General features: G+C 34.8%; 1 protein-coding gene across 2 annotated transcripts in view; it reads left to right on the top strand.

Moving 5' to 3' along the window:
* The window catches only part of CDH9 (cadherin 9), a 146,210-nt gene extending 139,973 nt beyond the window's left edge, over positions 1–6,237 (top strand). For both annotated transcript variants that reach the window (XM_044657898.1, XM_044657899.1), the window contains 3 exons: positions 515–632; positions 728–979; positions 5,750–6,237. In XM_044657898.1, coding sequence (XP_044513833.1) covers positions 515–632; positions 728–979; positions 5,750–6,237 — 858 coding nt within the window. The remainder of the gene's footprint in view (positions 1–514; positions 633–727; positions 980–5,749) is intronic.
* Positions 6,238–24,843: the final 18,606 nt, after the last annotated feature.

Raw genomic sequence — 24,843 nt, 5'->3', positions numbered from 1 at the left:
GCTTGGATCTCAAATCTCTATATCCATTCCTAGGAAATCCACTTAAAAGTCTTTTCTTTGGGGGCAACCGGGTGGCCCAGTGGATTGAGAGCCAGGCCTAGAGACAGGAGGTCCTAGCTTCAAATCTGGTCTCAGACACTTGCTAGCTGTGTGACCCTGAGCTAGTCACTTAACCCCCATTGCCTATCCTTAGCACTCTTCTGCCTTGGGGCCAATACACAGTATTGATTGTCAGACAGAAGGTAACAATTTTTTATATAAGTATTTTGTTTGATATTTTGTTATTTTGGGAGCCATCAAATGATGAAAGTTACATATTAAGCATTTTTTATTTCTGAAAGAGTTGAATTAAAAATAAAAGGTATACAATTTGATAATGGCTCAACCACATTGGTAAATTTTCTTTAAAAATAAATGATACTAAAATATAACTGATTTAGTGAAACATTTTACAGACAAATCGATTTAAATTTCCTTCTAATGACAATGTAATTGGTTTGTTTTTTTTTTCTAGTTGATTCAGACAATAAGTGTCATGGACAAAGATGACCCTCCTCGGGGACACAAGTTCTTCTTTGAACCAGTACCAGAATTTCCTCTTAACCCAAACTTCACAATTGTAGATAATAAAGGTACACATGATCCTTTGTCATCAAATTTCTATGTTATTTACATCTCTGAGATACTAAATAGCCTTATTATATTTTGCTTTTACACTTTCTTATAGATAACACAGCTGGGGTCCTGACTCGAAAGGATGGGTATAGCCGTCATAAAATGAGTACCTATCTGCTACCCATTTTAATATTTGACAATGACTATCCGATCCAAAGTAGCACTGGGACACTAACTATCCGTGTGTGCGCTTGTGATAACCAAGGCAATATGCAGTCTTGCAATGCAGAGGCCTTGATCCTTTCAGCTGGTCTGAGTACAGGGGCTCTCATCGCTATTCTCCTATGCATCCTCATTTTGCTTAGTAAGTGACTCTGTAAATGAACATTCTTTCAACTTGTATAATATTCTGCTCTCTTTTTATTAGCCACCACATCTGGAAAACACTAGTAGCTGGAGAATGCACAATGTCATTTCATATTCCTATTCTCTTAATAAGGCCTATACATTCACATTGGTTGTGTATTTTAAAAAATTATTCTGAAAAGGACAGACAGACACCACTGGTATTTGTACATATTGCCATATCAAAAATAAATTAGGTAAAACTATTCCATTTCTATGAAGATGCATGAAAACTTTTGCAATGCTCACACAATTGCAAAAACCATCTTAATATAGTACTAATTTGCCAAGTTAAAGTGCAATACTACAATTAAAGACAGCATTTCTTCTGAACTGTCAGCCTAGCCACATCAAGGCTAGCTTTGGTTTTTCCAGTAAGTGAAGGTTTCATGAAAACAAATGTTTTATTCAAGTATGTCCTAACAGGACAGACATTTGATTCAATTAAACAGTTGTTCCACTATCAAACAATTCCAAAACATTCATTCCCTTAGCTGTTCAGCCAGAAATCCTTATTCTGAGGGCAGTGGGGCCAGCCAAATTACTTTCAAATGCTATTTCAAGCTGGCTGCTTTTCACTAAAAGCCCTCACAAGCCACCTGGATAACTTCCCATTGGCCAGGAACTGCTACAGGACTTCAATGGATATCTAAGGGAAATGGCTGAAAAATCATTTGTGCAGTTAAGATGATCCAAATATAAAAGCAAACAAACAAATATTTTTGGGGTATGAAGGAAGGATAAATTATGTCAACAATGAATACACAAATAAATGCAACCAGCTGTCTGGATGCAACTGTTCAAATCCAATAAATTATTTTTTATGTCTCTAAGATGTGGTTATTATATATGGGGTGGCAACTACTACTAAATTTATATCATTTCCTTCATCAATGAACAATTAATCTACTTTTGTCAAAGTAAAAATATATATTTAAATCAATTTCCAGATAAATTTAACAAAGTAATATGATCCATATTTTCTACTTTCCTTTTTCCTTCCCCCACTCCGGGAGCCAACAAGCAATTCAATCTTAGTTATACATGTATTATTACACAAACCATATTTCTATATTATTCACTTTTATAAGGGGATAATCTTATAAAAACAAAACACCAAAACACATATCCAGATAAGCAAATGATAAATCATATGTTTTCATATGTACTCCTACTCCAACATTTTCTTCTCTGGAGGTGAAGAGCATTCTTTTTTATAAATCCTTCATAATTGGAAGAGCAATAATTTTGAAAATTCATTTCCTAGAATTTTACATAATAATACGTATGTGTAATCTATAAACTATTCATTGTACATTTCTCCAAATGAATAAAATATAGCTATATAGAATAGTACTAGCAATTTCCAATAAGCCTTTTAAACATGGATAATTTTTCTTTATAAAACATATACTACAACTCTTCTCTTGCCACAAAGGAAGTGTTAAGCTGCTTCTTTCATTTTAAAAATACTTCCATTTTTTATAACTATACAAAACTTGCTAAGACCCAAATTTATTTCACTTTCCCACTATACTTTCTTTTTTAAATTTTTTAACCATTTATTAATATTCATTTTTAACATGGTTACATGATTCATGCTCCTATTTTCCCCTTCACCCCCCGCATTCTCCCCACCCATGGCTGATGCACATTTCCACTGGTTTTGTCATGTGTCCTTGATCAGGACCTATTTCCAAATTGTTGTTAGTTGCATTGGTGTGGTAGTTTCGAGTCTACATCCCCCAATCATGTCCACCTCAACCCATGGGTTCAAGCAGTTGTTTTTCTTCTATATTTCCTCTCCTGCAGTTCTTCCTCTGAATGTGGGTAGTGTTCTTTACCATAAATCCCTCAGAACTGTCCTGTGTTATTGCATTGCTGCTGGTACAGAAGTCCATTACATTCGATTTTACCACAGTATATCAGTCTCTGCGTACAATGTTCTTCTGGCTTTGCTCCTTTTGTTCTGCATCAATTCCTGGAGGTCTTTCCAGTTCACATGGAATTCCTCCAGTTCATTATTCCTTTGAGCACAATAGTATTCCATCACCAGTATATAACACAATTTGCTCAGCCATTCCCCAATTGAAGGACATACCCTCCTTTTCCAGTTTTTTGCCACCACAAAAAGCACAGCTATAAATATTTTCATACAAGTTGGTTTATCTATGATCTCTTTGGGGTGCAGACCCAACAATGGTATGGGTGGATCAAAGGGCAGGCATTCTTTTATAACCCTTTGAGCATAGTTCCAAATTGCCAGCCAGAATCGTTGGATCAGTTCACAACTCCACCAGTAATGCATTAATGTCCCAATTTTGCCACATCCCCTCCAGCATTCATTTCTCTCCCCTTCTTTCATTTTAGCCAATCTGCTAGGTGTGAGGTGATACATCAGAGTTGTTTTGATTTGCATCTCTCTGATTATTAGAGATTTAGAACACTTTCTCATGTGCTTATTGATACTTTTGATTTCTTTACCTGAAAATTGTCTATTCATGTCTCTTGTCCATTTATCAATTGGGGAATGGCTTGATTTTTTATACACTTGATTTAACTCCTTGTATATTTGAGTAATCAGACCCCTGTCAGAGTTTTTTGTTATAAAGATTTTTTCCCAATTTGTTGTTTCTCTTCTGATTTTGGTTGCATTGTTTTCCCTTGTACAAAAACTTTTTAATTTAATATAATCAAACTTATTTATTTTACATTTTGTAATTCTCTCTAAGTCTTGCTTGGTTTTAAAATCTTTCCTTTCCCAGAGATCTGACAAGTATACTATTCTGTTTTCACTTAACTTATTTATAGTTTCTCTCTTTTTATTCAAGTCATTCACCCATTCTGAATTTATCTTGGTGTAGGGTGTGAGATGTTGATCATATCCTAATCTCTCCCATATTTTCCACATTTCCCAGCAGTTTTTGTCAAATAGTGGATTCATGTCCCAAAAGTTGGGCTCTTTGGCTTTATCATACACGGCCTTGCTGATGTCACTTACCCCAAGTCTATTCCACTGATCCTCCCTTCTGTCTCTTAGCCAGTACCATATTGTTTTGATGACTGCAGCTTTATAGTATAGTTTACTATCTGGTACTGCTAGGCCCCCTTCCTTCACATTTCTTTTTCATTATTTCCCTTGATATTCTTGATCTTTTGTTATTCCAAATGAAATTCGTTATTGTTTTTCCTAATTCAGTAAAGAAGTTTTTTGGTAGTTTGATAGGTATGGCACTAAATAGGTAAATTAATTTGGGTAGAATGGTAATTTTTATTATGTTAGCTCGTCCTACCCATTAGCAATCAATGATTTTCCAAATGTTTAGATCTAGTTTTACTTGTTTGGAAAGTGTTTTGTAGTTGTTTTCGTATAATTCCTGTGTTTGTTTTGGTAGATAGAATCCTAAGTATTTTATATTGTCTATGGTGATTTTAAATGGTGTTTCTCTTTCTACTTCTTGCTGCTCTAATATGTTGGAAATATATAGAAATGCTGATGATTTATATGCACTTATTTTGTATCCTGCAACTACTAAAGTTGTTGATTATTTCTACATGCTTTTTAGTTGATTCTCTAGGATTTTTTAAGTAGATCATCATATCATCTGCATCCCACTATACTTTCTAGATACAGTTTGTCTCCTCCTCTTTTTCCATTTAAATGATATCCAATCCTAGAGTTTTAGGTATTTATAAAATACAAACTCTTCAAAAAAGTATGCTAAATAAATATTTCTTAACCTTCTTTTATCTTTCCTCATGGGTGAAAAGATGTGTTCATTATTCCTATAAAAATATTCCTTTGAAAGTGACAGTGCTAGGCAGTGGTATCCCAAAACAAACACATACACACACACAAGTGCACACACACACACACACACACACACACACACACACACTTTACATTTTTTAAAAAGTAAGAGATCATTCTCCAAAAATAGCCATCTTTTGAATCAAATTAAAGAATATCTGTTTTGGAGAAATGAAGGAAAGAATTGTGAATAGATTAGAAAATGGAAAGCCACAAAATTGTTTTGGAATGACACCCCATAAAGATATGCAAAAGTGACATGATTATATCTAGTTAAGAAGATGGAATAAAATCCTACTAGTTAAATATTGAGAAAAATTTAAAATTTCATATTACATGAAACTACTTTGGAGTAACATGAGTTGTTGTGACATACCAAATAGGTTTGTTTCACAAAAGGTCTAATCATAAATAGTTAATTGAATATTGCCTTCTTTCTGAAGAGTTTTTTTAAAAATGTGTATAATGCACAACGTCACAAACTCTTCCCCTGCTTTGGGAAGATCATCAAGCCTTAAAATACTAAAGAAGTGTAAGATGCAGCATGTGTTTCCATAGCTCTTTCCTCAATGAGATAAGAGCTATAAAATTTTTAGTAAAGCTTAAGAAACTCCAGGCCTAAGCTGGAAAGAGACCAACACTATTAAAATTATGATAATATAAAATATGGAATTTGATTAGAGCCAATTGGAAAAATGCTCTGTGGATTTAAATAATGCAACCACCCCACCTAGATTCAGTATTTCCATTAATCAAGACCTACCTACACACACATATATATATATATTTTTCTTTTTTAAGCCTTTCTTATCAAAGAATAACCACTTTCTTTTATCTGACAATTTCATCTAAGATCACTATTATATACTTTACTCCATGTCATTAAGATTCACACAATTTTTTTCATTTCTTTCTCAGTTTTAGTTGTGCTATTTGCTGCACTCAAGAGACAGAGGAAAAAGGAACCCCTAATAATTTCAAAAGATGATGTTCGAGACAACATTGTAACCTACAATGATGAAGGGGGAGGGGAAGAAGACACCCAAGCTTTTGACATTGGAACACTTCGGAATCCAGAAGCCAGAGAAGACAGCAAACTCCGAAGGGATGTAATGCCCGAAACTATATTTCAGATAAGGAGGACTGCTCCATTGTGGGAAAACATTGATGTACAAGACTTTATTCACAGAAGATTAAAAGAGAATGATTTGGACCCAAGTGCTCCACCTTATGATTCCTTAGCAACATATGCTTATGAAGGGAATGATTCCATAGCAGATTCTCTTAGCTCTTTAGAATCTCTTACAGCAGATTGTAACCAAGATTATGATTATCTCAGTGACTGGGGACCTCGATTTAAAAAACTTGCAGATATGTATGGGGGAGATGATAGTGATCGTGACTGATAAGAATTATAAATAACTTCTGGGTCAATATTAGTGGAAGCAATGTCTTTATTACTAAATTAAGTGGCCTGCATTCTCTTACTTGGGGGAAAATACAAACTCAAACATATAAAGAAAACATAAATGTTGTCTTAGTAAGGATTTGCTTAATCAGTAAGTCCACGTGAATGAATATGAATGGTTTACCTATAAGAGCTTTTCACTCTCTGCCTAAAAAAATCTTGGAAAGAAGATACTTTACATCACTTTGAAGAGACTTTTAAAAGGCTTTTTGTACCTTTTCAAAGAGATGGAAACTAAAACTTTTTTCTTATCTTGCTTACAATCATCTTTATTATATTGAACATTGTGCAACTACTTTGTAAACCAATATGAAAAAAGAAAACTATTACTGCCATATTTATTGAGTTGAAGAAGTCTTTGTGTTAACTCATTCATGATATTTTTATAAATGTATATTTATATTTTTGTATTTTTATGAAATAAACTAGAATTTATAAAAAATTTAACTTTATTTACTTTTACAAAGATATTTCTGATTTTCCCTTCTAACTATGGAATCAAAAAAGCTTTCTTTTGTGAGAAATCTTATACTAAATCACATCCAATAGCCAACCTTACCTTTTGTCACCTTCTGAAACACCTCCAGTAACAAGAATATTATTACTTCCTGGGGCATTCTTTTTCATTTTCATATGGTATTAATTATTATTAACTTCTTCATATGAAATCTGTGAACTCATCAATGTGAATATCCCCATCAACAGTGGACATTACAACCCATAAATTCTGATTCTATGCTATTTTAACCCATATTATTTATGTGGATTCTTTATAAAGAAATTAAGCAAGTTTCTAGAGGACTTCCTCTGGTTCTTTTAATATTGCCTGCATGTCTATAGAACACTTGATATATCAATCAATCTGTTATCCTTTACAAGCACTAAATGATCCTGCCAGTTGCTTTTCTAGATTACATTTTTGATTGATATCTCTCATACCACTGCTATCTTCCCACCTACAATGCCAATTCACTGATGTAATTTCGACACTCTTAAGTTAAACAAATCAAATCTAATCCTCTTCCTACACATTGCATCTATTATTTTCCACATGTCCAACAGTTAAAGCCCTCAGACCCACAGGTACCTTATCTCTCAATATACCCTATAGACCCCAGTGTTTTGATGTTATCTACCCGACATCTATACCCCCAGATCATTCTGTGAGTCTACAATTAAGCATTTCTTCCATTATTTTTTCATGGTCCCATAACTAGTTTTCTAGGGAAATAAGTATTGAACCAGAGAACTAAAATAAATCTTTTTTTTTCTTCCTCAAACTCAACAGATTCTTAAAAAAGAGTCTTATTGTAATATTAGACACTTCCAGAAATGAAGAAAAATGTATATTTAATTATTTTAGTCAATCTATCATTTGTACTTTATCAAGACATCAGAAATCAAATTCAAAATTTTACTAATTCCTGAATTTTTCACAAAAAATAATGTGGAGATATTTTATAATAGGAAGAAGACTAATGGATTCCTGATCAACTAATAAATAAGTACTTACAAAGCTCCAACTACATATAAGAATTGTGTAAGGTACTGTGAAAAAAAAAAGAAAAATATAACCAGTGTTATTGATGATATTGATCTTTATGACCAGTTGATATTGATATAGATAGCTGATTACAGGCTTTAGCTGTTAGGGTCACCTGGTGGTACAAAGCTGCTGGACACAGTTTAATAGAACACCTATTCATCATTCACTATCAGAAGAGGCAGAGAAAGGATATGGAGGTAGATATACAATAGGAAAACTCTTAATCTAAATCTAAGATTTCTAAATATACCCCATCAATCTAATCCACCAGTATGTGCTACTTGTTCACCAAGGGTGAACCTCCTTTAAATATTCTACAACTCTCTACATAAACCCCAATTCTAGTTATCTAAAACTTATTTTAATATATCGACATCAATATTATTAACCTCCTTAAAACCAATTTCAAAATTCACAAGTTGTTTTCTCTAACTGATCAAGGTGGCAACTAATAATCAAAATGCTTCCTCTGACTCTTCCCTGCAGAGAGTCTGAGCTCACACAGAGAGCAGACAGCACCCTCTACTTGACAGCTGCTTCTCTCTTTCAGGAGAAAAGCTGTCCAACCCAACAAAAACTTTTCTGACCTTCACCAATGTTTTTGTAAAGTTTCAAAGTTAAGTTTAACAAAAACTACTAGCTGATAGTTGTATCATGGAAATGGCAGGGTGAAATTCCTGCAAGATACAGGGTCAAGCCTCACCCAGAATTGCAGGGGACCCCCATGGAGAACTCTGGGTGAGTGGACAGTTTGAAGGCAGTTAGGGTCAGTTGATTCCTGGGGGTTGAAGTGAGTGGGTCACTCTTTTTGCTGAACATCAGTCCTGGATAGCTTTGGTGGCCTGGGGCAAAAGCCATTTAGGTTCTTCACTGTTCCTAGCTTGTTTAGCTGAACTAGACCTTTCCTGCAATAACATTTTGTTGCCATTTAGTTGTTTTAGATATTAGAAATGATAATTATAGGCTCTGAAGGCAAGCTAGTTATAAAGTCTGCTTCCCCCTCTTGAGGTGGGAGGGGCTCTTTCTACCTAACAGTTCATGGCTTCCCAGATCTTATCCTAATCATCGAAAGCATTTCCTTCCTTCCTCTTCCTCTTTTATCAGTAAAACTTCATCTTTGAGGTAGCTGTACCTGGCTATTTATTTGGGAATACTCACTTCCTCCATAAAGCTTGGTTCCTTTCAGTTGCCAGCCCAAGAAGTCAGATGAAGGGAGGGGTATATACTGGCTCAGTGCTCCTTCTCCCCCCTCCCAACAAGCAGTTAGAAATCAGTTGGAAATGGAGATTGATCAGATAATTTCTGGGAAGGCTAGGCTAAGCTTTCTCCTTAAGATGTTTACTTTCTCAACTTATTTCCCCACAGGTTTGACTAGGAAAGATAGGAGAAGCTTGATGTCTAGTAGCTATCAGGGACAGAATGAGGATCTGACTTCTTGGGCTGGCAACTGAAAGGAAACAAGCTTTATGGAGGAAGCAAGAATTAAGAGGAAGGGGAAGGAAGGGAAGGCTTTCAAGTTTTAGGATAAGATCTGAGAAGCCCTGAACTGTTAGGTAGAAACAGCCCCTCTCCCCTCAGGAGGGAGTGGCAGACTTTATAACTAGCTTGCCCTCAGAGCCTATAATTATCATTCCTAATATCTAAAACAACTAAATGGTAACAAAATACTATTGTAGGAAAGGTCTAGTTCAGCTAAACAAGCTAGGAGCCTAAATGGCTTTTGCCACAGGTCACCAAAGCTATCCAGGACTGGTGTTCAGCAAACAGAGTGACCTGCTCACTTCAACCCCCAGGAATCAACTGACCCTACCTGCCTTCAAACTGTCCCCTCACCCAGAGTTCTCTAGGAGAGGGTCCCCTGGAATTCTGGGTGAGGCTTGACCCTGTATCTTGCAGGAATTCCACCCTGCCATTTCCATGTTACAATAGTATCCAGAGAAAAGTCACCACCCACCTCTCCAGAGAGTCAGTTTCCAGAGAGTGGCCAAGTTCTCAAACTGCCTTCCCATAAATCCAATCTTCCTTAAGGAGCCCTCAGTGATTTCCCCCCTGGCTTTGCATTAAAAGGAGGCAGGGCAAGAAACCTTGCTCTGGTATACATCTCTACTTCTAATTATGCTATATAATTAATTAATAACTAATTAAACCCAACACCAGTCACTGCCTTCAAGGGCTCTGCATTTTTTTAGTGGTAAACAACATAGATTAAAATGATGTATTATGTTAATCTATAACTAATATATTAGCAATCTGGCAATATTTCTAGATATAATTCTTGGGTTGGTTCATAATTGCTGGCTTTTAAAATGCAACATAGGTATGAAGTTTTACTGCAATTTTCATGGAGATCAAGTTAGTCATGGTAACAGAAGGAACCTACAAATATTTCATCTACCTTTTGTTTAAACCCTGCAGAATTAAATCTCTTTAATTATAATGGTTTTGGAGATAATGTTAATTAAAACCTGTAAAATCAAAATGCCTGGGGATATAATTAAAGCATAATTACAGTTTTCTTTTCAAATTAAGGGTCAATGTTTATCTAGAAGTCTGCATTTTAGTCATATCCAGACTTTATTATTTCTTTTTAAAGTATAAGTAATTCACAGAAAATAATCGAACTCTGAAAAGTGTAGGTAGTGAATACACTTATAGATTATACACATATCACCTCATCCTTTAAAGGTGGCTTTAACATTCAGTAAGGTATAATTTATTCACAAGCATGAATCTACAAACATCTTAATCTTTGTTATATCACAGACATCTTTGACAGTCTAGAGAAGTCTATGTACCCCTTCTTGGAATAATGTTCCTTATTTAAAAAAAATCTTAATTAAAAGAAAGCCTTAATGTTTATCAGATGTCAATGAAAACATATATGCATTTTTAACACATAATAGATATAGAACCCTCTGGATATCTGCATATCCTAGCCCCTTTTTAAGAGTCTCTGGCCCAGAAAATTACCAAGGACTATAAGAGGTTGAGTTAAGGAAAAATAGTACTGTAAATTTTTCTTTAATCCTTTCTGGGATCCACTCCTAACTCTTTAGAATAATTTTAATACAATAACCTAATAGCTTTCACACCAGATTCTCTTTCCTTCCTCTATGCAGTCAGTTCCTACCAAAAGAATTATTTATTGCAAGCACCTTGTTGAGCTAGGATCACTGCTAAATTTTTCACTTGGTTCTACTCATTTCTTTTCAGACTTCTTTTTCCACCTTGTTTCAATATGAGGACCATTGATTCTGACCCAATTTTCAGTTTTGTTTTGTATGTGTTCTTATTCTGTTACAAAATAAACTACTTTGTGGCAGGGGCTGTTTTTCTTTTTGCTTGTATTTTTACTCCTAATGCTTAAAAGATTTCATTGTCCATAAGTATGCAGGAAGTACTTAATAATTTTTGTTGACTCAACTTCTAGACATATGGTGACAATCATTTGAAAGACAAGAGGATGTCAATTGAGACATGAATATGAGGAACAGTAAGTAGCCTAGGATGACTGTAACATCATCTCTATGGAAAGTGGAAATATTCAAAGAAACCTGAAGGACAGAAAAGGTCAGGATGTGAAGAGTTTTAAATCTCAAAAGGAGGAGTCTATATTTGAGCTTATAGGTAAAATAGAGTTTATTAGAGGAGGGAGCACAATAATGACATCATCAGACCAATATTTTAGGAAGATAACTTTGAGAATCTTATGGAAGATGAATTGGACAGATGGAAGACTGTATCACAATAGACCAAATGTAAAGAAAATTTTTAAAAGAGTACTGACTTTTTGATGGGACTCTCTTATTGGACAAGGTTAACCTCACTTTATGTCCTTGTTCTGCCTTTTTGCCATACCACTTGTCTCATGGAGTCTTCCATAGGCATCTTCTGAACTGTCAAAAGGTGATCAAAGATGGCCTTTCAAATGGAATAAGAGGGCACAATTTATATTAAATTCAAACAATGTTATTATATATAAATAGTTAACCCTATCTATATGTATATATGTATATATATGTAGATTTATAAATACATATACAAATATATATATATATGTGTGTGTGTATATATCTATATCTATTTCTATATAATTTTATCACTGCATGGATTTGTGCATTAAGAAATAAGGAATTAGGTAGAATTGGGGGTGAAGCCGAGATGGAGGAGTAAGTAGAGCAGTAGCTCCATTTCAACATGAAAATTCTCTCCAACCAAGAGTAAAATATCACCACAAAATGAATACAGGAGTGAAAGAACCAACAAATAGACAGAGTGAAACAACCTTCAAGAAAAGAAAAACCCAAAAGGTAGGCAGAGAATATCTGGGGAACTGAGGTGAGAGGAGAATAGAGCTATCAAGAGGCATAGCAGCAAGGGAAGAGCAAGCCAAGAACAAACAACACCCCCCCAACACACACACACACACACACACACACACACACACACACACACACACACACACAGATACACACACACACACACACATATCTTCTTCCACAGGTTCCAATTTTAAGACCTAACCAACATTCAGAACCTGAGATCCTGCCTGGGCAAATAATGGTCCAAGCCAACTCATACCCCTTGAAACTTCAAACCATTGGAGAAGTCTGGAGTCCAGCCCAGATAATTCTGGGCTGAAGGTGGCTGATCTGTGTGGACACAGAGTGAAACCTGCAATACTTGGGATGAAGATGTAATCTACGGTTTGGGGTAAGGACACAGATCTCAGGGGAAGCCGGCTGGATCTTTTTACCTAAAATTAAGGCAGAGCTCCAGGACAGGGCAATCAAGGATGTGCCTGATTGAATCACCAATAGGTTGTGACCAAAAATTCCAAGCCTGGAGCTAGAATTTGATCAGTCCCTGACCTGATCAAGTTCAGGCTGAGATCAAAAGCTTATACCCAAGCCTGAGAAAAGTCTTTAAGCTATCAGCATCTCAAGGGTCAATTTAATCAGCAGGGGGAGGGGGCTGTCAGAACTCTCAGCCATCAGACCATCTGGTAAACTAGTAACCCAGAAAATAAGATGAAATAAGCATCAAAGAATGACTGACATTTAAGAGGATACCCCAACTTCTCAGAAAATAGAGCCTACCTATAATTAGATGGAAAAATAAGGAAACAAACAAAAAAAAACACCCTAACTGTAAAGAATTTTTATGGAGACAAAGAACATGGTTCAGACAAAGAAGGCCACAGTGAAAGCAAAAGAAACACACACAAAGTACAAAAGAAAAATATGGATTGGACACAGATTCTGGAAGAGTTTAAAAAAAATAACTTCAAAAACAAATTAAAAGAGGCAGAGTAAAAGGGGAAAGAGGGAAGAGAAATTAAAGCAATGCAAGAAGAAATGAAAGTGATGGAAGGAAAAATGAAAATGATGCAAGAAGAAGTCAGCCGATTGAAAAGGAGAATGAAAAACCAAGAGAGGAAAACCAAGTCTTAAAAAATCAGAATTGACCATATAGAACTAATGATTTCATGAGAAATTAAAAAAATAATAAAGAATGAAAAAAACAGAGGAAAACATGAAATATCTCTTTAAAAAAATGACTTACAAAAAGATCTAGGAGAGAAAATTTGAGAATTAATGGATTACCTGAAAGCCATGATGAAGAGAAAATCTTGGACATCATATTACAAGAAATTATAAAAAATAATTACCCAGAGATCCTTGAACAAGAAAATAAAATTGAAATTGAAAGAATTCACAGATCACCTTCAGAAAGAAATCCTCAAATGACAGCTTCCAGGAATGCAAGAGCTAAATTAAAGAGCCACAAAGCCAAGGAAAAAAATACTTCAAACAGCTAGCAAGAAACCATTGAAATACTATGGAGCTATAATCGTGATCAAACAGAACCTAGAGGCTTCTACATTAAAGGATCATAACAGATGAAATATGATATTCAGGAAAGCAAAAGATTTGGGTTTACAATCCAGAGTCACCTATGCAGCAAAACTGAGGATATTCTTTCAAAGGAAAAATGGTCATTCAATAAGACAGAAAATTTCTAAGCATTCCTGAGGAATAAGCTAGAACAAAACAAAAAATGTGAAGTCCAAACATGAAACAGAAGAGAAGTCCAAAAAAGTAAGAAAGAGAAAATTTAAGGGACTCATTGCGTTAAAATGGTTACATGTCTACATGGATAAAGGATTCCTATTCTCAAAAATTACTCTTAGTAGCAGAGAAGATAGGAGGAATTTACTATGAAGAGGGAGGAGAAGTAAGCTGATTATAATAATATGATGTATATGATGATATATGATGATATGGAACAATATGTATGTATGATTCAACATTTATGCATATTAATGATATGTAAAAAAATCAATCAAGGCCTGAAAGAGAGGGTTGCACTGAGAGAAAAGGGAAGGGGGAGAGATAGAATGGGATAAGTTATATAACTTAAAGAGTTGTGAAAAATCAATACAGAGGGGGGCGGGATAAGAGTGGTGACTTGCAATGCTTAAACTTTACTCTCATTGTAACTGTCTCAGAGTGGGAAAAACAAGTATACTCAGTGTGGTATAGAATTCTAACACCCTACAGAGAAGAGGAAAGGGAACAAGGCAGAGGAAGCAAAGGGTAATTTTAAAGAGGGGGAAATGGGAGGGATTTAAAAAGCAAAATACTGGTGAGGAGGAACAGAGTGAAAGGTAATGGAACAGGATCTAAAGACAATAATATGAAGGACAGCAATACACAGTTAGTAGTTGTAATGCTGAATGTGAATGGGAAGAACTCACCTATTAAACAGAAGTGAAAAACAGAGTGGCTTAAAAACCAGAATCCTACTAAATGTTGTTTACAAGAAACACATTTGAGGCACGGTGACACACACACAAATTCAAGGTAAAAGACTGGAGCAGAATTTATTAAAAATCATCTGAAGTAACAAAAAGCAGGAGTATCAATCATGATATAAGACAAAGCCAAAGAAGAAATTATTCTGATTAAAAGAGATAAGGAAGGAAATTACTTTTTGCTAAAAGGTAATATAGACAATGAATTAATACCATTACTGAACATTTATGTACCAAATGGTATAGATTTTTAAAGGTAAAAATTACAGGAGCTCAAGGAGGAAATAGATAGCAAGACCATACTAGTGGGGGATCTCAACCTTCTCCTTTTCAGAACTAGATATACTGAAACAAAAATAAATAAGAAAGAAATAAGTGAATCAATAGAAATGCTAGAAAAATTAGAGTTAATAGATATATGGAGAAAACTGAACAGGGATAAAAAGGAATATACTTTCTTCTCAGGAGTATATGATACATATACAGAGGTCGATCATTTACTAGGTCATAAAAATATCGCAAACAAATGCAGGAAAGCAGAAATTATAAATGCCACTTTTTTAGATCATAATGTTATAAAAATTATAATTAACAAAGTCCATGGAAAGGCAAATTCAAAATTAATTGGAAAGTAAATAATATAATTCTTTAAAACTTGTGGGTCAAAGAAGAAATAATAGAAACAATTACAGACTTCATTAAAGAGAATGACATTGAGGAGACCTCATATTAAAACCAATGGGATACAGGCAAAGCAGTACTCAGGGCAAAATTTATATCTCTGAGTGCATATTCCAACAAAATAGAGAGGGAAGAGATCAATGAATTGGGCTTAAAACTTTAAAAAATTAGAAAAAGAACAAATTAAAAATCCCAGGATAAAAATTAAATTGGAAATCCTAAAAATTAAATGAAAAATTAACAAAATTAAAAGTAAAAAAAAAAATTGAACCAAAAAATAAGACTAGGAACTGGTATTTTGAAAAAACAAACAAAATAGATAAAGTATTGGTTAATCAAAAAAGAACATAATCAAATTAACAGTATCAAAGATGAGAAGGGTGATCTCACCTCTAATGAAGAGGAAATTAAGATAATTATTAAGAGCCATTTTGCTCAATTATATTGCATTAAATAGGACAATCTGGGTTAAATGGGTGAATATCTACAAAAATATAAATTGCCTAGATTAACAAAAAGGAAATTGAATATTTAAACAGTCTCATCTCAGAAAAAGAAATTGAAGAATCCCTCAAAGAACTCCCTAAATAAAAGATCCCTAGAGCCAGATGTATTCATAAGTGAATTTTATCAAACATTTAAAGAACAACTAATCCCAATAGAATACAAATTATTTAACAAAATAAGCAAAGGAGTTTTACCAAATTCATTTTAGGTCACTATTATGGTACTGATTTCAAAACCAGGCAGAGCAAAAACAGAGAAAGAAAAATACAGACCAATCACCTTAATGAATATAGATACAAAAAATCTTAAATAGAATACTAGGAAAAAATTACCTCTACTATATAATATTGCTCTAAAAAGCTAGTGATAGCAATTAGAGAAGAAAAAAAAAATAAAAGAGATTAAAGTAGGCAACAAGGAATCTAAACTATCACTCTTTGCAGATGATAAGAAGACATTCTTTAAGAATCCCAGAATAGAAGGAATTCTGGGAAGATGGTCCCTTAGACACAGCAAATCTTAAAACCTCCCCACCCTTTCCACACTGAGATGGAAAACAAAATGCTTTGAGAAGAAAGAGGACCAAATTTTTTTTTAAATTTTTTAAACCATTAACTTCTGTGTATTGACTTATAGGTGGAAGATTGGTAAGGGTAGGCAATGGGGGTCAAGTGACTTGCCCAGGGTCACACAGCTGGGAAGTGTCTGAGGCCGGATTTGAACCTAGGACCTCCTGTCTCTAGGGCTGGCTCTCAATCCACTGAGCTACCCAGCTGCCCACAAGAGGACCAAATTTAACAACAGGACAGAGTAGGAGGATCCTACTCCTGAACAGCTCAAGAGGTACACCAAGAAAAAGGTTTGAATTCTTGAATTGTTGGGTCTGAAGGTACAGAAGGGGAATCCCAGGACCCCTCCCTCACAGACTGTGTGGAGTCTCCAGCAGAAATCTCTGCGTGGGTGGGTGCACCAGCCCAGAGAGAGGGCCTTGCTGGCACCAGACTTGGGGAATTGAACACAGGCACCGGGGAGATGGCTAGAGGAGAAATCCAGAGAATAATAGCAAAAACCCTCAGAAGGTGACAGCTTAGATGAAGCAAAACTTCAGACCTACATGCTTTACAACACCAAGATAGAGAACAAAGGGCTTTGAGAGGAAAGAAAACCAGGTCTAATAGCAGGACAGAGCAGGGGGACACTACTTCTGGACAGCTCAGCAAAAACACTCCATCTTGATTCCCCACTTTATTTTCTCTGGAGGTTTAGCCTTAGGGCACATTAAGCAATACAGAGTAATCCAGTCCAGGCTTAATCCCATCAATTGAACATAAAAGAAGTCTTCAGAGGGCAGGGAGACTCCAACACCCTTCCCCCACAGACTACAGAGAAAGTAACTACAAACCTCCATTGCCAGCTGAGAGAAAATCTATCGTCAAAGCTCACTAAATCCATCTGCTTAAACTAGCAGATCAGAAAAGGAAAAAAAATATGAGTGGACAACAGAAAAAGAGAAAATAAATTACAATTGACAGCTTCTTTCCAGGAAACAAAAAAAGAGAAAATGAAATAGAAGTAGAGGAGGAAGTTCTAGAGAATTGGACCCAGGTTTTAGAAGGTCTCAAAATTCAATTAACTCAAGAACTTAAGGAACTGAAACAGCAATCAAGAAAGGCTGAAGACAATTTTGTAATGGAAACATGTGAACTAAAACAAGAAAATAGTCTTAAAAGCCAAAATTGACCAACTCAAAAATGAAGCAAAGAAGTCAAAGGATGATCTACAAAGAAAATCAGAACTGAAGGAAATGAATGACCAAAAAGCCAGGGATGAAATTCAGTCTTTAAAAATAGAATTCAACACCTAGAAGCAAATGACTTCACAAGGCAGCAAGAATATATAAAACAAAATTTTAAAAAAAATGAAAAATTTGAGGAGAATGTGAAACACCTCATTGATACAACCAAAGATCTGGAGACCAGATCTCGAAGAGACAATTTAAAAATTGTTGGTCTACCAGAACATCATGACAAAAGTAAAAGTTTGGACATCATCCTACAAGAAATTATCCAAGAAAACTGCCCAGACATTCTCTAATAAGAGGGAAAAGTGGAAATTGAAAGAATCCACAGATCACCTCCTACATTTCATTCACAGCTGACAACTTCCAGGAATATTATAGCCAAACTCAAAAACTACCAAACCAATGAAAAAATATTACAAGCTGCTAAGAAGAAGTTATTCAGATACCAGGGAACCACAGTTAGGATAACACAGGATCTGGCTGCATCTACACTGAAGGACCAGAAGGCATGGAATACAATATTCTGGAAAGTAAGAGAACTGGGTCTATAACCAACAATCAACTATCCAGCAAAACTGACTATATTTTTACAGGGGAAAGTATGGTCATTCAATAAAACTGAAGACTTCCAAGCATTCATAAAGAAAAAACCAACTGCAAACACAGAACTCAAGAGAATCACCATAAGGTAATTTAGGGAGAGGAGGAAAAAAAAAATCTTTTCTTTAAAGGACCCAATAAGTTCAATTGATGTGTATCCCTAGAAGAAAAGAGAAGATATTGGCAAATATTAAAAATTGTTATTATCAACAGGATAACTAGAAGAAGTTTACTTAGAGGGAACATTGACAAACCATATAAGATGAAATGTCAGGATGAATATTGGGAATAATAATCTTAGGAATTATAATATATGGGAAATAATAAAAAAATGAAGGATTGGAGGCTTAGTAGTACCAGACATTAAACTGTAATATATAGCAGTGGTCATCAAAAGAATATGTTACTGGCTAAGAAGCAGAAGGGTGGATCAATGGAATAGATTAGGGGTAAATGACCCTATCAAGCTAGTGTTTGATAAGCCCAATGATCTCAGCTTTTGGGACAAGAATGCACTATTTGACAAAAACAACTGGGAAAATTGAAAAGCAGAATGAGGAAAATTAGATTTAGACCAATACCTTAAGCTATATACGAAGATAAATACAAAATAGGTAAATAACTTAAATATAAAGAGTTAAATCATAAATAAATTAGGTGAATATAGAATAGTATACCTGTCATATCTGTGGGAAAGGAAGGAATTTAAGACCAAGCAAGAGAAAGAAAATACTGCACAATGTAAAATGAATGACTTTGATTTTATAAAATTTAAAAGTTTTTGTACAAACAAAATCAATGCAACCAAAATTAGAAGGAAAGGAATACCCTAGAAGAAAATTTTTATAAGAAAACTCTCTGACAAAGGTTTAATTTCCCAAATATTTAAGGAACTAAGTCAAATTTCAAAAAAAAATAAAGCCATTCCCCAATCCACAAATGGTCAAGGGACATGAATAGTCAGTTTTCACATGATAAAATCAAAACTATCAATAAACATATGAAAAAGAGTTCTAAATCCCTCCTGATTAGAGAAATTGGAATTATAACAACTCCGAGGTACCACCTTACACCTAGCAGACTTGCCAATATGGCAGCAAAAGAAAGTGATAAATTTTGGAGTGGATGTGGCAAAATTGGGACACTGATACAATGCTGTTTAATTGTAAATTGGTCCAACCATTGTGGAGAGTAATTTGGAACTATTAACAAAGGGCTTTAAAAGAATGTCTACCTTTTGAAACCAGTAATACCACTGCTGGGTTTGCACCTCAAAGAGATAAGAAGGAAAAATTTTTACACAAAAATATTTATAGCTGCACTCTTTGTGGTAGCAAAAAATTGGAAAATGAGGGTGTGTCCATCTACTGAGGAATGACTGAATAAACTATGATATATATTGGTGATGGAATAGTATTGTGCTTAAAGGAATGATGAACTGGAGGAATTCCATGTGAACTGGAAGGACCTACAGGAAGTGATGCAGAGTGAAAGGAGCAGAACCAGGAAATATTGTACACAGAGACCAATATATTATGACTCAATCCATTAAAATGGACTTTTCTAACAACAGCAATGCAATGATCCAAGACAATCCAAAGGAACTTAGGAGAAAGAACACTATCCACCTCCAGAGGAAGAACTGTGAAAATGAAAATGCATTAGAAAAATATGTGATCGGGGGCAGTTGGGTAGCTCAGTGGATTGAGAGCCAGGGCTAGAGACGGGAGGTCCTAGGTTCAAATCCGGCCTCAGACACTTCCCAGCTATGTGACCCTGGGCAAGTCACTTGACCCCCATTGCCAACCCTTACCACTCTTCCACCTATAAGTCAATACACAGAAGTTAAGGGTTTAAAATTTTAAAAAAAATTAAAAAAAAAAAAGAAAAAGAAAAATATGTGATCAATCACATAGTGCTATAGGGATATATATGATTGGGTTTTTGCTGTTCAAGGATGGAGCTACTGCAAATATGAATAACAAGGAAATGGGTTTTGAACAATGATACATCTATAACCCAGTGGAACTGCTTGTCAGATTCAAGAGGGGGGGAGGAAATTGGAGATGGGGGCAGAAATCATGAAGTATGTAACCATTCAAAAATATTCTAAATTTTAAAAAAATTAAAAAAGAAGTAGTGAATTATTAAGGATGACCCCAATGTTGCAAATGTGGATAGTTAGAAGAATGATAGTCTTCATGTATAAATCAGTGGAATTGTCTTTCAGCTCTGGGAGGGGGAAGGGAAGAAGTCAGAGAAAGGAAACAAATCAGGTAACCATGGAAAAATATTCTAAAAAAATGACAGTCTTCAATATTAATAGAAAAGTTTGGCTATGAATGGAAGAGGAACATGAGGGGAAGCAATGAGTTGTGTTTTGAAAATGTTGTGTTTGAGATGCCTATAGTAAATATAATTTTAAAACTCTAAATGGCAATTTATCAGTCTGTAAACATTTATTAAGTATGTCTCAGAATTTATACTAAACAACAGGCATATGAATAAAAGCAAAAAGCAAGATATTTCTAAGTAGCTTATATCCTAACGGGAAAGATAATACATAAAAGGAGCAGTGACATACAATGCAAAAAATCCAGAATAGTGCATACCACATGTGGGTATGGTTGGCCTGGGCTCCCACCTTCCTTAAATAGACATTTTAGGAGGAGTGTGTGTGTGTGTGTGTGTGTGTGTGTGTGTGTGTGTTTGGAGATAGCCTGAGAGGATTCAGTAAATGGAGTTGCTGAAGATCATATAGAGAAACTCCATGATAGTTTGGGGGGGGGGGGGAAGATCAGTGATAGGTCAAGACTGAAACTTGATAAATACTAAGGAATACAATGACAAAGAGTGCTTTAACTTTGTTGTATCAGAGGGGAAAATACCAACTGAGCAGTCCTTCTGTTTAGGTAAATGAAGCAATGACAAAGGACAAAGCAGAGGAAGAATTGGAAAAATTACTCAAGTATTCTCCTCTTCTTCCTTCTCTTTTTCAGCATATGGCAGAAATATTCATCCTGCTAACCAGAAGAAGTTTGTTCAAAAGACAAACTGATCTCTTATGGGAAGATTTAATTAGGAACTTTGATTTGCATGAGTTCCAAAAAGCGTGGTCTCTAGAAGCTAACCAAATGCATACCTAACTGTAGAGAAAAGTTGTTTTCCTTTCTTCTGATTACAAAGTATATGAAGGCTCTGCTCTACCTTTCTAAAAAATGTTAAAGCTAAAACTCCAGGCACTAAGCTTAAAGACAGATGACAAGTTTTCCCTTGAGGAATCAAGATATAACAATGATAACAGACTGAGAATAGGAAATTGAATGTATTTCATGAGATAAAATCTCAAGTGTGAGCAAGAGAGATGCCATGCTGTTGGGGGCTGATCTCAACAAGAACAATGTGATTACTGCACCAAAGGCAGGCAGGAGTCCTTCAACAATGAAAGCATGAACTCCATGAAAGTGCTTCTGGAACACTCCCTTTGGGGACTCTTATATTGCTATTTTTCTAGTGATGTTATTTCACTAAACTGCACTGCATTGAATTAAGTGTGCCCTTGCCTGCCTAGTAAATGTAAACACATTAGTGAGGCTAATGGATTTGAGTTGACATATATTCACAGATATCTTTAATGGAGACTCAAGGGTAAAAAGAGCCCAACATGGGATCCATTTACACCAAAACAGAATGACCTTCTGACTTATAAGAACAGAAAACACTGGTCCTAATTCATCCAAGTTAAGTGAGCAAAAGGTAAAGAGCACATATCTATCCCTAAAGAGTTGTACTTAAATATATTACTTCATATTCCAGAAACTAATTCCAAATTCTTATTTGGAAGGTTTATCAATTTTTTCTCCAGGGGCTACTATAACATTAGAAACAGGGTCTCACTTTTATCTGACCCACTGATCTATCCACCATAATAAAAAATAATTTTCAAGTTTCCTGCTCAAGATTGAGTCCCTATTCTTTTTTATCTCTGTTAGTCAACCAGGCAGGAAGTGAGGGCAGTATGAAATAGTAAGTTGTCCTATCCTCAAAGACTGCTGCCCACATTTTAAATTCACATTTTTCATTCTTCAAAGTGGAAGATAGGGAGATTATATATGATAATCCCCTCCCCCACCCACTCTTCTATTCCACAATGGGAGGAAAATCCAGCAACATTGTCCTCACTTAGAGAATAGAACTAACATTAGTCAAGTCCAAAATTAGGATAATATGCATTCAGGAGTTGAGATAGTATAGAGGTAGAATTGGATATGCTCCTAATCCATAACAGCTGAGAAAAATGAAGTGACCAAAGTCTGTGTTAGTCATATCTAAGTAATTGGAAAAACATTCATTGCTCATGAGTAAGCCAAGCCAATATAATAAAAATGACAATCTTACTCATTTAATTTACTCACTCAGTGCCATCCCAATCAAACAACCCAAAATTATCTCATAAAGCTTTGAAAAAAAAAACAAAATTCATCTTGAAAAATGAAAAAAAATCTGGAATGTAAAGGGAATTAATGAAAAATATGAAATAAGATAGCTTAGCTGTACCAGATCTCAAATTATATTATAAAGCAGCCACAATAAAAAAAATCTAATACTGACTATGAAATAGAGTGGAGGACTAATGGAATAGATTAGGCACTCAACAAACAATGGTAAATTACCATAGTAACCCTAATTTTTGACAAACCAAAAGATCCAAGATTTTCGAAGAACTCACTATTCGAAAAAATAATGCTGACAAAACTGGAAAACAGTATGGCAGAAATTAAGCATAGAGTAATATCTCACTCCATATATCAGAGTAAATTCAAAATGGGCAGATGATTTAGAACTAAAGGGTAACACCATAAACAAAATAGGGGAGTACAAAATAGTTTACCTATCAGGCCTATGGATGACAGAGGAATGGAGGTCAAAACAAGACATAGAGAACATTTGAGATGTAAAATAGATAATTTTGACTACATTAATTTTTTTTAAAAAGTCTATAAAAAAGAAGGAAATTCAATCAAGATTAAAAAACATACAATAAAATGGGAGGAAAATCTTCATAGCAAGTCTCTCTAACAAAGACTTTACTAAATCAAATGTATAAGAATACAAAGCATGTTCCAATTGACAAATGGTCAAAAGGCATAAACAGTCAATCCTTTGATGAAGAAATTAAAACTATCTTCATATGAACAAACTGCTCCAAATTACTACTGATTAGAGAAATGCAAAGAAAAATGATAAATGTTGGAGGGGTTGTGGAAAAATTGGTACACTAATATACCATGGATTGATATAACCATTCATCAAACTGTACATGCCTTTTGATCAAGCAATGCCACTATTAGATTTATAACCCAAAAAGATTAGCAAGGGGGAAAAATAAATTACCTATACAAAAATATTTATAGCAGCTCTTTTTGTTGTGGCAAAGAATTGAAAACTGGAGGGATGTCCATCAATTAGAAAATATCTGAACAAGTTGTGGTATATGTTTGTAAGGGAAATATTTTTATGTGTGATGGATAGTGAAGTGAGCAGAAAAAGGAGAATATTTTACACAGACACAACAGTAATGTATTATGATCCATTGTGAATGATTTAGTGATTATCAATAATGCAAGAATCCAGGATACCTCCAAAAGACTAGTGACACAAAAAGAGATATCCCCTTCATAGAAGGAACAGAAGGTGTCCAAACGCAAATTGAAGCATACAATTCTTTACTTTATTTCCTCCATGAACTTTTCTATAGTGTAAGCAATATGTGTCTTCTTTCACAATAAGATGAACGTGGAAATATGTTTTATATGATAATTTATATACAGCCTATAACATAATAACTACCTTGTGGAGGAAGGGATAGAGGTGGGAGGGAGAGAGAGAGAAATGTAAATTGCAAAATATCAGAAAATTAATACATAAAATTTGTATTTACTGATAAAAATTTCTGTTAGCCTCTAACATTCCAAAGATCATAGCAACATATTTGTTTTACTAAGAATGATACCTTCAAACAGAGGCAAGATATTTATTAATATGTTAGCATCTGATGACCATGGCCAAAAAATATAGAATGAAATTGTTATGGGGGAGTGATGCTGATTCATGAGGATTTTCTCACTTAACGAATTATCAGCCTTGATGAATCTTTAGAAAATAAAGAGATTTATTAGTAAGTATCATAGCCAGGAGACAAGATGGAACTTGTCTTACTAAAGTAACAAAAAATTGAGTTTATATGTGTTTTATAGGAGAGTTGACTATATAACACATTGCAGGAGACTTCAGGAAGGGGAACAGAAGTTGACATGTGACTTACAAGGACAGGAAATGGAGAAAAGTGGGACTGCAGTTGGGAATGTTACCTATGGATAAGATACACAAATGTCAAGAGTATAGAATATGCCTACCATCTTTATCTGTTTATCTGTAGTTGTCCAGACCAGTTTGATTCTGAGGAGCTCCTCATGTGCTCTTTCAGTTGACTTGCAGTCTCCAGGGGACCCCATACCCCCACTCCAAAATGTATTAGGTAAAGATACCAGCTAACTAAAACCAACAATAGCTCCTTAACAGCACAAGGCCA

The sequence above is a fragment of the Gracilinanus agilis genome, chromosome 1, assembly GCF_016433145.1.
Source record: "Gracilinanus agilis isolate LMUSP501 chromosome 1, AgileGrace, whole genome shotgun sequence".
NCBI classification, from domain to species: Eukaryota; Metazoa; Chordata; class Mammalia; order Didelphimorphia; family Didelphidae; genus Gracilinanus; species Gracilinanus agilis.
The sequence above is the reverse complement of the archived record's forward strand: the minus strand, read 5'-3'. Positions and strand labels throughout refer to the sequence as shown.